The sequence below is a fragment of the Tursiops truncatus genome, chromosome 3 (assembly GCF_011762595.2).
Source record: "Tursiops truncatus isolate mTurTru1 chromosome 3, mTurTru1.mat.Y, whole genome shotgun sequence".
Lineage (NCBI taxonomy): Eukaryota > Metazoa > Chordata > Mammalia > Artiodactyla > Delphinidae > Tursiops > Tursiops truncatus.
In genome coordinates, this window is record NC_047036.1 from 137193999 (window position 1) to 137211236 (window position 17238).

The following is a 17238-nucleotide window of genomic DNA, read 5'->3' on the forward strand; positions in this document are numbered from 1 at the left end:
GATTCCAGGAAAATGGGCTAAAATACTTATGACTTGGGAAAAATATTGTTTTGAGCAAACGTAAGTGCTTCTTTTCCCCTCACAGTAATCAACCTTCATTCCCCCCACTGCCTGGCCTATGTTCTGTCACACAAATACAGAAAACACACATGTGCACTGTGTATATGCACACACACATACATACACACTTATACATTCTGAAGTTCAAACAAGATAGTCCAAATATAACACAGAGATATTCTCTATACTAAGCAAAGAATATGATGTCTCTGCTCTGCCATCAATGAGAATCCATACACATTTTTATTCATAAAATATTTGATTACCATAAATAGAACTTCCCCCTTGAACTCCACAGTGACAAATTTTCTGAAGCGTGTACCTAAAAAGAGCTAGCTCTCATTAGAAAGTGTTTTCTCATTGATTCATTCTGTGGTGGAAGGCTAATACGGGTCACCTGAATTCCACTTTGATACAATTCTCTCCACCTTCACATCTCTGTACATCGTTCAAAGAACCATACTGATTGCAAATGACAAGGTAACATAACAAAACACCAGGCACCAATGGAAATTTCTACAAAATCAACTCATAGATGTATTTAAGTCACAATTTGGGAAGCTGAATTCATGACAATTGCTGATCCTGTTTTTGTTTTCAAAATGCCTTCTTATCAGCTGTTCAACTGGCATCAGCCCAAGCACCATCTCATTGTTAATGTAGTTCTTCTCACTAAGACAGAGAAATGCACATGGTATCTACTAGGGAGGATAGGCAGATTTTTTTTTTCTCCTCATCAAAACCTAATAACCTTTGATAATTGGGTATCAAATGCTATTGATTTGATTTTATGCTTCTTTTTCTACTCAGTATGCAAATCCATTGTTTAATAACGTTAGATACGATTTTGCATGAGTGCCTGAATAGAGGCAGAATAATAAATCAATATGAGATAAACACTGAAGAGAGCACAGATCCCATTCAACTGATAAACTGAATCAGGTTGTTGGATTGATAACATAGGAAATACTGTGAAGAAACTGTAATTACTAATTCATTTACACATACATTTATTCAACATTTTTTTTCATGGACTCTTCTGAGACAGGCACTATTCAAGATGCTGAAATACAGTTGGGGATAAAACTGAGGTCCCTGCTCTCATGGAGCTTATATATGAGTGGAATGAGGCCAACAAAAATAGTAAACAAATGAATAATGCATCTAGTTATAAAGAACATAAAACGCAGTAATGTGAAAGAGAAGAAACAAAGTTCTGAGTAAAGCAGTATTACTTAAACTTTCTTCCTGTGAGCACATGAGTTTGTTCTGCCCTTAGGACCATTTTGCTTCTGTCCTTTACAACTGGAACTCTCATTCCTCAGATCACTGCTGTCAATCTTCATAAATAACATCTCAGCTCAGGTGTCACCTCCTAAAATAGGACTCCACCTTACTCTTCTAGCTACTTTTTATCCAATCTTTCATTCTGTTTTTCTCCATAGAATTCATCACAATTTGCTGCCCTCATTTATCATTAAACATTTTTTTTCATGGTGGCTTACATGTTTCCTTCTCTAAGTACAAGCTTCTGGAGGTAGAGTCTATATCTGGCTTACTCACTTCTGCAACACCCATCCCCCACCTAGAGCAACAAGAGATGCTCACTCACTAGTTGACTGGATAGATAGAGGGGTAAATGAATTAAATGTTCAGCAATTCACTTCACTACAATGGCTTTGTTTCATTAAACATGTATTAGAACTACTAGTATTTTCTCAAGCTTCCTTTTGGAACACTACACCAATGTTCTAATATTAGGTAGTCAAAATGAAAAACTGCATTCAGCTATTAGCCTTATGAAAATTCTGAGTATGTCATGTCTGCTCTGCTACCTCCCAGCCCAGGCACTGGGTCATTTCTCCACATTAAACCTGTTAAAGCACTAAGGGCATGGGCTTTGAAGTCAAACAGGCTTGAATTCTATTCCCAGCTTTGATGCTTATAGTTGTACCGCTTTGAACAAGTTACTGAATTTATCTAAGCCTCAGTTTCCTCTTAAAAGATAGAAGGATATCAGTATCTACCAGATTGGATTATTTGGGGATTAGAAGATACAGTGTATGCACAGTACTTGACACACAGCATGTACCCAATTAATTTTGACTATTATGATTATCTTGGTAACTACAGTAATAAACTACAACAACAATTACTTATTAGGTACCTACCGTTTGCCAGCTACTTTACATGGGTTATATTAGTTAATTTTGACCATATTCCTGCAAGTTAAATGATATTATAATTTTCAGTTTAAAGTTAGGTAACTTTTTAAAAAGCCCCAAAGCCTATAAGAACAAACTCCAGAACTTGGTTCTTACCTACCATCCTATCCTACCTCTTCCATCTCCCTATTACATATATTCTTCTCCTACTAACCTCCAAGTTTTGAGTCTCAAGTTTTGAATGTCTCATTTGTCTTTGTGTATCCCTGAAACCTGGCACAGTGTTGGTACATAATAAGGATTTACCACTACCATTCCTTCTTACCAAATATCATCCCACATGAATCAGGATGGGAAACAGCAGAAGAGGCCAACGTTAGATACAGGTAGAAATCTTAATAACAGCAATTAATCTTTACAAACAACTTAGTATGTGCCAAACACTTTACGAAAATCTTTACAAGTATTTGCCTGCTTAATCACCCCAGTAATTCTATAAGCTGGGTACTATAAAGCCCTATATACCTGATGAGGGAACTGAAGCTCAGAAAGATGGAGCACAGCTAGTTAGAGATAGAGGAAGGCCTTGCAACAAGGAGGTCAGATTCCACACCCATGCTCCAAACAGGCCAGAAGAAGTTGGTCTCTCTCTCCTGGTCTTTTCAGTATTTTCCCTTAGCTGTCAGTGTACTACAGCTGCTAAAATATAAAGTCCTAATTATATTCTCTATTATTGCTACTGAGAACAATCCAACATGGAATTGGAATCTTCCTCCAAGGATTTACGACCATTTAGCATTTTGGTACCTTTTATTCTGTCCATACGAGTGCAGATAATGAGCTGCTTCTCAGAAGTAAAATAGCTCGAGCGTTTCATAATACGGTGACTGGGATTTGTCATTAACCTGTTACAGTGGTCTGGCTTGCTTTATTTGTGACCTCCAGAATAAAGAGGTAGGAATGGGCTAGAAATCCTCCCTTACCACCCATTTAGTAAATCAAGTAATTAAACTTTTACCAAAAGTCTTTTAACCAAAAAAATATGGAGGTGACTTCCAGAGGTTGGGTAATACTTTATCTCCTTCCTTTTTTTTCTGCCCGTGGAGAATAAGGCTGACATGAATATCTGTGAAACAAATATTTTTCACTCGTTCCAGAAAATAAATATAGATTTTCTTCCGTGTACTCTAGGGTCTTCTGTGATAGGCCAGTAGACAAAGATACCACTTGTCTGAAATTTAGAGGTGTGTCTAATGGCTCAGTACTCTTTCTGCTTTCCCTTCCAGTATGAGAGTACTGATGCTAGAGTTAGAGACAAGGGTCTCACTGAGAGAGTATTTTAAATCCGGGACACGAAGGTGTACAGGTTACTTGGGTCATTCCTTCCTGGATTATCAAGTAAGAATTGACCTTCTTCAATCCAGCAGGAAAGCTTGTGGACTGGGTGACTTGCAGGCAGCCTTGAGAGTCTCTGCAAACCACAGCAGCCATGTGCCTCCTCAATGCACTAGGGTTTTACATCTCTGGCTAACTAAATTGAGACTTAATCAAATCTTACAGTGGTTGCTTTTCCCTAGTCTGTAACCTTCTTGAAACTCCACAATATGGATGTACAATTGTGAAATAGAAGAGATTTTCAAAATCCCTATACACCAAGTTACAAACTGTAGTGCATGCTGCTTTTCCTTGAACTTGGGTATTCAGAAAAGTGAAACAAAAATAACTCTCTGCATCTAAACAGTTGCAAAGCAGAGATCCATTCAAGAATAAAGGATGAAAGGAGAAGTGATGATATTAAGTTATACCTGAGGAACATACTCTATGTCCTATATGTATGGGAATAGCAATGCCAAAAACAATGCACAGGTCCCTATTGTGGAGTCCTATTCAAGATTGAGAGTCATACTCATCTATTTAGGAATGATACCCACAAAAATCTCTCTAGAGGGGAGATGAATGACTCTTAGAAGTTCCTTTCAGGAGCCTTGGGAATTTAGGCTCTCCATTCTTCTCCTTCCATCAGCGTTTTCAGTACTGGCTTTTTCCAAGAGTCTTTTGCATCCATCTACCTGGACAGAGACAGTGTTCTCTCAGTCTCTGGGAAGGTGACTGAGATCATAGCCTTTGAGTTCAATACTAAGTCTGGAAACTCACTAGAAAGTTACTCACTTTCCCAAAGCCTGAGTTTCCTCAACTATAAAATGGCACTGATGGTAGCCTGCTTCACAGGATTGTTTAATATAAATAATTCAGGGCTTGACATACAGAAGGTACTCAATAGAAAAGGGAACCCCCCTACACTACTGATAGGAATCAGCCACTATGGAAAACAGTATAGACATTCCTCAAAAAACTAAAACTGGAGCTTCTATATGATCCAGCAATACCACTCATGGGCATATATATCCAGACAAAACTGTAATTCAAAAAGATACATGCACCCCTATGTTCATAGCAGCACTATTCACAATAGCCAGGTCATGGAAGCAACCTAAATGTCCATCAACAGATGAATGGATACAGAAGATGTGGTGTATATATATATATATATATATGTATATATATATATATATATATATATATATAAAATATATATATATATAAAATGGAATATATAAATAATGGAATCATTCATAAAAAAGAATGAAATAATGTCATTTGCAGCAACATGGATGGACCTAGAGATTATCACACTAAATGAAGTAAATCAGAAAGAGAAACACAAATACCATATGATATCACTTACATGTGGAATCTAAAATATGACACACGTGAACTTATGTATGAAACAGAAACAGACATAGAGAACAGACTTGTGGTTGCCAAGTGTCGGGGGTGGGGACAGGGAGGGACGGATTGGGAGTTTGGGATTAGCAAATGCAAACTATTATATATGGAATGGATAAACAACAAGGTCCTACTGTATAGCATGGGGAACTATATCCTATACCCTGTAATAAACCATAATGGAAAGGAATATGAAAAAGAATATATATACATATATGTATATACCACTTTGCTGTATAGCAGAAATTAACACAACATTGAAATCAAATATACTTCGTCAAAATAAATTTTAAAAAGTAAATTTGTATGATGAACAACAAAAAAGTACTCAATAAATTTTACTACTACCACCACTACTACCACTACTTCAACTATCTCAGCTAAATAAGTATTCATATATATTTGTTTTGAACAGGTCTTTGTGTAATTAAAACTCTATTATGAGTGAACCCATTACAAAGACTATCTGGTCTAACCCTGTATTTTGCCTATTTGCTAATAAGCAAGTTGCCAGCGAAAGCTGCCAACAAGGTTCACTGATTTCATGAAATCAGGGTGGAACAAAAGATATACAAAATGTGATTAGAGAAAACTTTATCTTCAAACTAATAGTGAGGATAATAGGCATGGTTTCAAGTTTAATTTAATGGAGTCATTTCTGTTTTCTTTATTTTTAATATAAAGCAAACAGAAAAAATTTTACAGGTATATGTGTGTGTGTGTGTATATATATATATAATATGCATATACACACAAATACAAATCTATAAATGAATACATATGCATATTTATACCTATAAATGGGGACATATACATATACACACACAAGCACATATACAACAGCAACAGTTTTAATCATCCACTAGAAAATACTTTTCTTAAAATAAAATAAAACAAGACAAAACAAAATAAATATCTGGCTTCTCTCCATGCTGCCAGTACTCTCGTGACCCAGAGGGTTCGTTCCTAGTGAAATCGCGACCATGCTAGTGCTACTTCTGAATGCGCTTATGTATAGCCATGCTGTATACAGATACATCCGCAAGCCAATGAATGGCGTGTTCTCAGGGGTTTCAGGTCTTCTCCTCTTTGCAGACAAGGCCCACTTCGATGACACCCTGTACTCATTCTTTGGGTCTTCAATACAAGATCCATATCTTTACTGGGAACGCAGTTGGTGTCTTTCCTGCTTTGAAACCCCTGGAGTCTCTGACCACTCATCTTTCATACCTTTGGTTTCAGTTCTGCCATATTCAGCTCTCATTGGACTGAAATCAATGGACATGAAGACAACTAGGGTAGTAAAGGAGACTCACTGATTACAAGAACATGATGACTCAGTAATATTTGAGAAAAAGAAGTCAGGCAGATTTTCTTTTCCTCTTTAAATGTTGTTATCTAAAAACCCAGCAAAAATATTGCAACCAAAAGAGCCCTGGATTACACCTAATGGTGTAATTCCGATTCTGCTATTTCCAGTTTGGATTTGACTTATTCGCTGAGGTCAGTCAGACCATGATGACGGCAAGTAACCAAATGACTCCAGCAGCAGGAACAATAACAAGCCCTGGATTAGGAGTCAGGAGGTTGGGATTCTGCTCTGTGCTTTGCCATCAATCGTCTGTGTGATGTTAGGCACAATCACTTCCCTCTCTGAGCTTCCCTCTTCTTTTCTGTAATAATGAAGAAGGTGAACTTGAAGATGACAGAAATTACTTCTAAATACATTCACTTTTCATATAAATAATTTTATTTTATAGTGAAAAATAATGGGCAAGAAATTTCTTTTAAAAATTCATCCAGGGACTTCCCTGGTGGTGCAGTGGTTAAGAATCCACCTGCCAATGCAGGCGACATGGATTCGAGCCCTGATCCGGGAAGATCCCACATGCTGCAGAGCAACTAAGCCCATGCACCACGACTACTAAGCCTGCGCTCTAGAGCCCAGGAGCCACAACTACTGAAGCCTGCGTGCCTAGAGCCCATGCTCCACAACAAGAGAGAAGCCACCGCAATGCAAAGCCCGCCCACCGCAACGAAGAGTAGCCCCCGCTCGCTGCAACCAGAGAAAGCCCCCGCGCAGCTACGAAGACTCAACGCAGCCAAAAAAAAAAAATTAATTACAGCTCTTTAAGGAGGATGTATGTGTCTCTTCCCACGGAGGTGGAGGTAGATGAAGGTGTTTTTTCCTGCTTAGAAGACTGAGAATCTAGAGCACAGGGTCTCACACTCTGGCCAGAAGAACTGATATTCTTAATAAAATCTCTGTTGTTCTGCTTGACAAAATGCATTCACTCCATATCTCTATGAAAATGAATTAAACCAATTAGGAAATCCAAGTAAAAAAATTGATATATTAATGTTTAATAGACTACATTTTAGTGTGAGATGGCTACTCAGTTATTCACTTGCCGAATACCCTGTGGTAAAGCTTTAGGAGTAGAGAAAGAAGATACAATTAATAAACCTTGCCTGTCTAAATTCATTACAGGCTAATCCTTTGCCATTTTCCCAATGACAGAACATACATAGCGGGAGGTGGCTGAATTGCCTTCTGCTTCCTGCTGAATCTTTCTTTAAGAATGTGAACCTTTAATCAGAAGTGACATGTTGCTGACCCAATGTTACATATGGGAGGTGTACAGACATATGAAATCAAGGGCTGCCCCTTCACACCAAAAGACAAACAGCTATTTTTAGATGGGTCAACTACTACCAGAAGAGTAAGAAAGTCACACTTTCCATAAGAACTGTCCTAATAATCAGCACCAGTACATCTCCTGAGCCATTTATTTAGCTAATGACACCACAAGTTACAACAGCACAAATACAAGATTACAAATTGTGTTGCAAAAAGCTTTGCCTGTTTGTCACTAAAATATTAAGTAAATCTGAAATAGTAGTCCTGCATTTTATAGCAATAACTACATATTTCACCTTATGTCAAAGCCATAAACCATATCCTATATTGGATAAAGGAATATATCCCAAATATGTCTTATAATGGTTAAATAATGATGGTGAGCAGAGTTTTACTGACATGGCAAACATGTTTATGGTGCACTCATGGTTAAAGAAAAAAATAAGATCAGAAAATTGTATGTATAATGTGAATCTGTTTTATGACAAATTACCTATATGCTTTTTTACTCGAAAAATATCTGGAAGAGTATAAAGCAAGATGCAGGTATGATAGGATTAAGGGTAGCTATATTTTCATAACTTAACTGTATTTTCTAAATGTTTAAAAATAATTATGTAACATCTCATAAGAGGAAATAGGTTTTGTTTTCATGTTTTTGTTGAACAATTTAGTAATGTGCTAAAATGCTTATGATATAATGTTAATGACTTAGCATATAGAGTCCAATTGGGATTCAGATTCTAAATTTTCATAAAAAATATACATTTTTACATTCACAAAAGGGTGTCAGCAGTTGATAATTCAGGTTTTCTCATATACCTGAGTGCACTGATTTTGTTTTTGCCTTCTTAATTAATCAGAAGATCTTTTTCAAGAAGATAACTACAATTGCTAAAGCACTGCAGTATCACGTTAAATACTGCTGTATACGTAATGAGGTGGAAGTCCTAGATTAGCAAAATCACAGGTATTGAGATTTGGGGAGTGATAATAAAATTTAGAAATTATTTAAATGAATAATTATAAGAACTACTAAATGTAAGATTAGAATGCAGCTCTCCTAATTCTCTGATCAGTGTAGTTATCACTAGCTTTCTGAAATCTAATAATTATCTCCTACTTTAAGTAAATAACAGACTAAATTATACCTATGTAACATTCTTTATGATGCCATGTCAACACCAGATTAAACCTGATTTTTATTGGCTAGTGCTTTAGATGAATTCATCAGCAGAAATCCTGTACTTTCTATGACATTTTTCCTTAAGTGTTCTGAAAATAATTTGATTGGGTCAATTTTATTTTGGAATAAAATACAGATAATCTGTTTGGAATATGTGCTTTATACATTGCTAGGAATTCTTCTGCCTAGTCAATGAGAAGTCTGCTGTCACCACTTCTACAGCTGGGTTCATCCCAAGAAAATATTCTTCCCTACCTCCACTTATATCTCCTAACAGAAATATCTAAATAGTATCATAAAAGAAAGCAGGTATTTTATTTTATGATCACATTGGTATAACTGAGTTATCAACTAGCCAAGAGTGAAGGTAAGAATCTATATTTAAGGATTATATTGCTCTTTAGCCACAAACTATAAACTTAGACTTGAAAAACAACATTATTCATCACTTTTCTTAATTATTCCTGCAGATCTTTAAACAAGGTTGAGAAAATAGATGCATGATAAGACGTGATGAGAATAAGAGGAATGGCCTGGTTTAAGAGAAACTATATAACGCTGATTAAACGAAAATTACTGAGTCCATGCTACAAATGAGGTACTGGGTTTGGGGCTACAGGGCAGCTTCTAAATGCTGTCATGGCCACTTGGATCTCAAGCCAGGCATCTAGTTTCCTTCCTCTTCATCTCAGCCTGCCAGTGCAATGGCTGGAGATAATTGGCTCCACTGCAGGTTTCAATCCTCTTAGTATTTTAGTAGTCCCCTTCTTCATTTTAGACATGCCTGACCGAGACCTTTCCCATTCTCTTCAACAGACTTGCTCACTTGTGCTCCTCTTGTCCTTTTTGTTCTACACAAAGGAGTATCTTCACAGAATCATGGAAAGATACCTGGGGTCAAATTCTACAATATAAAACCACTGCCTTGATATCTAAACCTTTATCTGTTCCAGCCTTTTGTTTATTTATCAAATATCCCCAGCATCCATCTATTTATCAAATATTAAGTAACACTGCACACTTACTATCTACCAATTACTATGCTACTCGAAATACATAATTTTACTTTCCAGTCTGATGTCAGATTATAAAATTTTTTACATTCACTGATCTCATTTGATTCAGAAGATGACTGGGTTGTTAAAATGACATTATCTAATTTATCCCCCCCCCCTTTTTATATATGAGGAAATTAAAACCTGAAGAAGATGCTTAAGGTTCAACAAGAGGTCAGTGACAAAAGTCCAAACGAAAATACAAGTTCCATTATCATAATACTTTGTTAAGGAAGTTGGTTGCATTGCTCAATTGTGTCCATTCATCTCTTTGCACAGCATCGGAACTCTATCCTTCTAAAATGATTATCAACCTGAAAAGTAATGGAATAACTGAGAGTAAGCTGCTAATCCATGTTTTTGGCAATGGGGAAACAAAAATCCAATCAGAATGAAAACTCTTAAAACCTAGCCTATAACAGCAATAACTAAAACATTTCCCATATTTCTAAATCTCAATCTCCGTTTTCTGAACTTCCCAAGTTCATTGTCTGAACTACCTTAATGCAAGTCTGTCAATTAGCTGAGCGCTATCCTTAAAACTCATGCTATCCAGACACTGTTTCACCATGAGTGGACTCAGAGCTCCTGCTGTACAGTCAAAAGCAATGGGTACATCCTTGCAGGAGGATGATTTCACAAGGAGGTTTTCCGAGCTTCAAGTGTAGAGCTATGACCAGTCCTCCCTGGGTTATGGCTTAGCCTGGTTGTCTGTGGTCATGGATCCCACCCACTAAGTATGCATCCTCTGAGATGAGATGACCTCGTTTTCAGACACAGCTACTAAAAGTACATGTCACATACAGGTAATTCTCTACCTCTAAGAGATCAGAAATACCATTCTTTGGCTTCAGACTTTTAAATCTTGAGTGCTATTTCTTAGATAATAGAACCAGAGATTCCTAGGCCATTTTTTCTTTTCCAAATTTTATCATGGAAATTTTCAAACATACAGACAAGCTGAAAGAAGAGCATGACAAACACCTATGTACCCACCATGAAATTCAACAAGCATTAATAGTTTGCATACTACTTTATCTTTAATATGTTTTAATACCTAAAAATTTCACTAAGAAAACTCTACAAAAGAAGCTTACTCAGATTCTCTGAATGACTTCCCCTCCAGCCCCCTCATCCCTGCCAATCTTTGTGCATCTCAACGGAAGAAGCATTTAAGTCCTTAAAGGATTTTGCCTTGAACATGCATGACATTCGGCCCAGAGGACTTGTTCTACCTAATTTATTGGTCACTGCCTTATATTTAAAGTCTTCCTTGAACCAGCTTTCTATGTCTAGGTCTTCATGATTGCCTTTCAATTCTCCTTATTCCGACTGATGAACCTTGCCTGTACCAACTTCTTTGCAATGATCTTGTCTGTGCCCCAGGATTCCACACAGCAAAAATCATCCCTTAGTAAACTGGGAATGGTGTGACTCTCAGAACCCAAAGATGCATCTTCCATAGATGACTCAGGACTGCTGTTCTCTAGGGCTTTATTCTATCAATCAAGAACAAAGTCTGGGGCTTCCCTGGTGGCGCAGTGGTTGAGAGTCCGCCTGCCGATGCAGGGGACACGGGTTGGGGACATGGGTTCGTGCCCCGGTCCGGGAAGATCCCACATGCCACGGAACAGCTGGGCCCATGAGCCATGGCCGCTGAGTCTGCGCGTCTGGAGCCTGTGTTCCGCAATGGGAGAGGCCACAACAGTGAGAGGCCCACGTACCACAAAAATTTTAAAAAAGTCTGTATCTATGGATCTAATGCAAGCTGTTTCCATATCACTTTTCTTTACCTTCTTTTTTTCTCCCTTGCACGCTCTCAGGTGATTTCTACTATTCTTTATTTCCATTTGCCAGTACGTAAGGAGTAGGATAGAACGATAATGAAGAGCAACATCTTTGTATTCAAACTATTATACTTTCCGGTGCCGCAGCTGTGTAACTTGGTACACAAGTTCCTTAATTTCTTCATGTAAGACAGAAAAACCAACCAACCAATAGCGCCCAGTTTGTAGGAATAAAGTCAATTTTAAATGAGATAATATAAGCAATGCTCTGGCACAGTGACACGTACAGGCTAAGTCCTTTAATGCGTACTAACTACTAATATTAATACTATTACTATTCTAAACGCTGTTTGAATGCAGCCACTATTGAACATAGAAACAAAATAAATTTCTTAGCAGACTATCAGTAACAGAGAATGACTGGGGTAGGAGAGTGGGTAAGTAGGAGAAGGAACTAAGTAGATCTGAATCAATCCAGCAGCAGCAATTTTAATTGAATTCCTTTTACTTTTTATTACAAATGAAACTTCTGCTGTTGAAAAGGAATATCTGGCCTGCACTAAATTTCAGCTGTGAAATAAACTGTTCTATTTATCAGTAAAAACTGGAATGGGATATTTACAAATTTCCTGAAAGACCTCTTATCAATTTCAAACTCAGGATTAACTACACAACTGAGAGAACAGTGACAATCCATGAGTCTTCTTCTTCGTCCAGGAGTGTTAATTTTATGCACGTCAAATGTGTTCAGGAACCTGCACATTTTGCCATTAGCCCTTATTGGAAGTGGGGCCGAGAGGGTGATGATTGACAGGAATAGTGTCCAGTCGGTCTTAATGACAAGAATGAACAGCCACCACCTTTTTTGGTCTGATTATTGGCTTAATGATTAGAAGCCATATTTATCATCTATATTGGCCCTCTCTTGTCCCTCTCAAAGACTTTTGACTGTTGATTTTTTCCTACCCATCCAACTTTGCATATGTACATTCAGAATTCATTGACAATCTTTACTGAGTTTATTTACAGTGTAGGTGCTTTGTCAGTGCTAGGAGTAACAAAGAGAACACAACTGGTTCTCTGGTCTAAATGTGGGTATCACCAAAAAAAGGAAAACACAATGTAATGTCTACATGATTGCCGTGAAGATTTGATGGGAAAAATGTATCCAGCACTGGGTCTGACGCTTAGCGAAGACTTGCTACTTCCCAGGCCTATCCCCGCTCACTCCCTGCCAAATGAGTAACTCATTATTGCTGTGCTTCTCTCTGCCTTCTTCAGGATTCTGACTTCTTTCTGTGCTTAACTCTTAAAACGTGTGAACTACAACCTCTTTGCATTCCTCCACTGCCCGTGTGGTCCCCATCTCATCAAGGTCTTTGTGATACCATATTTTCATTGCAGCCACTACTGAACATAGACACAAGCAATAAATTGTAGTGGATTCCAAGCAATAAGTTTAGCACAATGTATCTGCTAAGATAATTCTTTCCGTAAGTACTTTCAAATTCCACCACTTTGGTGGAGTCTTTGCAGACACTGCCAGTCAACTTGTTTTATCTTTCCGCTATTTCTCTTTTTCCCTAAGGCCTGTATGCGAGCAATGCCTGTATCCAATTCATCTCTTTACTTCCAATGGCTGACACAGCGTACAAACATGCTCTCTCTTGGCCTCAGTCTCTCCCTCCCTTGACAAACAAATGCCATTTTCTCTACAAACAGGATAAACAAACAAAGAAGCTGGCTTATAAGGATCTAAGACAATGCACCAGTCAGGAACGATGAACACAGCAGATAATGAAAATTAGATATAACAGATAAGAAAAGTGTGGGAGTGAGAGGCAACCTACGGTAACGGTTAGGAGCTCTGGCTCTGAACTTAGAACAGGACTCAGATCCCATCTTCACTGCTTACTTTCTCTGTGATCTTAGACAAGTTACACCAGCCTTCATTTGAAATAAAGATCATAACAGTTTTACCTTATGAGGTTGTTATAAGTTATTGTAACTGTAATAATACATGGAGTGTACTCACTACTGTCTGACCCCTAACAAGTGTTCAATAAATGAATAATAATATTATTATCATTATTATGAAAAAGTCACCACATGTTCACGTAAAACAGAATATATCAGAGACAACTGAACATTTCAGAATAGAGAGTCTTCCCCAATAATGGAGAGGAATTCTTTATATTGCAATGTTTTCAGAGTAAGACAGATATCTTTTTTCTTCATCTTTTTTTCCAGGGAACCATCTAATACAAAATAAACTTTAAAAGAAGACACTGTCATATTTCACAATTCATCCTCCAAAGAGCAGAGCATCACAATTCTTCTCTGATAGAAAGGTACATTTAATAGCGTAAATTCATTATTAATAAACCTGAGATGATGGCTATTTATTTGCAAATCTGATTGCTCCTTGGAGGTAAGAGGGCAAAAAAAGCCTTCCTGTTCTCAGAGGACCAGACCCAGTTCACAGAGCTCAGGAACAAGTTATGAAACAGAATATCTGCCACATTCAAACAAGGATTTGGCACTCATCATTTTTTTCCACTTTAAAGAGACCCTGTGTCTAAGCTATTTTGATATTGTTTATCCCTACTCCTTAAAGAAAGCAGCTTTATGAGCCAAAAAAAATATTGTTTTGCCCTTCAGTATAAATAAACATTTTGCCTCCTTATTTATATTTTTCTTGACATAGCTTATTTCAGGCCTCTATCATACCCTGTTTGAACTATTAAAAGAACCTCCAAAGTGGCATCATTTCTAAAATTTCTCTATCACCTGAAGTGAAGTGTTAATACAAAATTGACAGAAATTTGTTAATGCAGCTAATGTTAATAGACAAAGGATATAACTGTGTTCTATACATGTGTGTATATGTATTATAATATATAAATTTTTTACTTCTTTTGGAAATAAAAAAATCATCACCATTAACAATAAATATTTAAGCAATTAAAAAAAAAGAAAGCAGCTTTAGGATCAGCAGCTGATATTGGAAGATAATTCAGAAAAACTTAGGCTTAGCTGGGATAAGTCCCTTTGTAAACATGGAACACTGAGCTCTCAGATGTCTAGTGACTAGGAGGTTTAACGGCTTATCAGCAGAATTAAAGGAGGACTAAGAAAAACAGCACAATATGCCCCTCCAAAAAAAAAAAACAGTAACTAGCGTGTTCAGGAAGAGTTCAATTTTGAAATGGACGCTACAGACCTGAGGCCGTAAAGGACCGTCCCATCTGGATGCAGCCGGATCATGCGGTTCTTGACAGTCACTCCGTGCACAAAGGACTTCTTATCGTTCAGGAAGTAAGTATCGGGCACCCAGAGCTGGTCTGCCACTCTATTGTCCAGAGTCAAGTTTAAAGGTATTACATTATAGGACAGCCTCTTATCTCTCCAAGCTTGCTGGAAGTACATTGTCAAGGTATAATCCTGTGAAATGGAGAAGATAAAAGAAAAAAAGGGTTATTTTGTACATAAATGGACTTGGGAGACAGGCAAACACTTCAGTATTCACAATATACACAACCAAATACCAAAAACATATACTATTCGCATATAGGCAAATATTAATTTACTAAACCCGTTCTTACTGAGCCCATACTATGTGTCGGGCACCACAGTATCTACAGAAGTGAAGAGAGCATATCCTTGTGAAATTTATCATACATCATTCAGGAAGAAAGATGGTAAGAAATAATTATTTAATAATTAATTTGTCTTAAAGTGTGGTGCCCAGGATTGTTTTAGGTGGAACATAAATACAATTGTAAAAAGTGGTTAATTTATTACAGTAGTAATTATAAGAGTTTATAATGAGAATCTCAATCTGTCTGATCAAAGTGAGTTTCCTAGTGGAGGCACCATTTATACTGAGACTAATGTAGCTTCCCACCTATCTAAAAAATATTAGCTCAGTTAGTATTTCATGAGAATTTTTGGGATTCTGGATCATCAGGCTAGGCTCTTTCGTTTTGAGAAACTGTGCATTGTTATAAAGGGAGCACTGGTCTTGGAGTCCCAGGCTCCAGCATCTTCCAGCTATTTCTAGGAGTAAATTTACATAACTTCTTTTCACTTCAGTTCCTTAACTATAAATGGGCTTTTAATATATCCCTGATCTATCAGAAGATTACTATGACAATTAAATATATAACTCAAATGCAATCTGTAAACTACAAAAAGCTATAAATTATGAACAAAGTATTAACATACATATTGTGACATGTTCTCTCCATTAGAGGCCTACGGGTACAATGTAATTGCTCTTTCACCCTAATGTGAATGACTAAATGAAGGACCAAATATTCATTTGAAAAGGATAATTACCATTCTATTTTAATATCAGTTCACAATGCCCTACTTGAGGGCTTTAAAAAAAAACAAAACTAGAATTATGTATTAATCATATCTGCAACCTGAGAGCCAGCACAGTCCTAGGGCACAAATAATGAATGAATGGATATCCAATATGGTATGCCTATTGGATTTCTGCACATACTTGCCTACTTTTGTGGATAAAATACACACTTCAATCGCCGTGAAGTCCCTGAGTTTTTCCAACCCTTGCTGAGATTTATACATCTTAATTTGGCTATGCAATTTTAAAATACGACTTGCAAAATATTACCTGCTAAAAACATTAAATAGCTTCATAGGAAAAGTATAATCCTCCGGCAAAAAATTTAAATATTTTCCCTGGTTTCACAAATATACGAATTTTTATCTCACTCAGAAGTCAGTGTAGAGCTGACTTCTGAATGAGAAGCACAGAATCAAACTTCTATTCTAACAGAAGAATATTCATATCCTAAAGGTATATCAAATAATTGTAGGTGAAATTTACTTGAGTGGATTACTTTAGTCAGTGCTCTGGACTGTTCTAGCACACTCTGCTTTATTAAAGAATTAGTCTGAGGATCTCTAGCATAACATCCTGATTTATAATAAAAGCTAACTTGAAGGCTTATGAATTATATAACGAGAGGACAGAAAATGGATCAGATACATTTTTTACATGTCTCTATGTTGCAAACGGCCTAAAAACTTGGCCATAAATAAAATAGGCAATTTACATTGTGCTTGAGAGAACACACTTAGTGATTTCCGATTCTTGGAGAGAAAATGGAAAATTTGATTATTATCTCTATTAGAAGATGAAGCTACGTCAGCCCTCTTAAGAGTTAGGGGAGATAACACAGTTTGGAAGGTGCTGGAGTTTATCAGTCAGCTGAGATGTGTTTGGACACAGGAAATTGTATTTTCTTTTGGGCTAAATAAATGGTAAGGTTGTGAGATCCAGAGTCATATGCTAACTCCTGTTATTTGTCAGCAAGGCAGTGCCTGCTAAGAAATGCTCCCAGACAGACCCTGGTAATTCTGCTAACTGTCACATCAATTTTCATTTCTTTTATTTTAAATGACACATCATGACACTGTCAAGAAAGGAAGAGGTTCCTGAATCAAAATAAATGTTACTGGACATAAAAGGAAACAATGGTTCTGTGTTCTACTCTCTCTCCCAGACCCTCATGCCCCCATGAGG

General features: G+C 37.1%; 1 protein-coding gene across 1 annotated transcript in view; it reads right to left on the minus strand.

The window, feature by feature from the left end:
• GABRB2 (gamma-aminobutyric acid type A receptor subunit beta2) overlaps positions 1 to 17238 on the minus strand; it is a 298709-nt gene that overhangs the window by 182459 nt on the left and 99012 nt on the right. The window contains exon 4 of the mRNA XM_073802774.1: positions 14905 to 15125. Coding sequence (XP_073658875.1) covers positions 14905 to 15125 — 221 coding nt within the window. The remainder of the gene's footprint in view (positions 1 to 14904; positions 15126 to 17238) is intronic.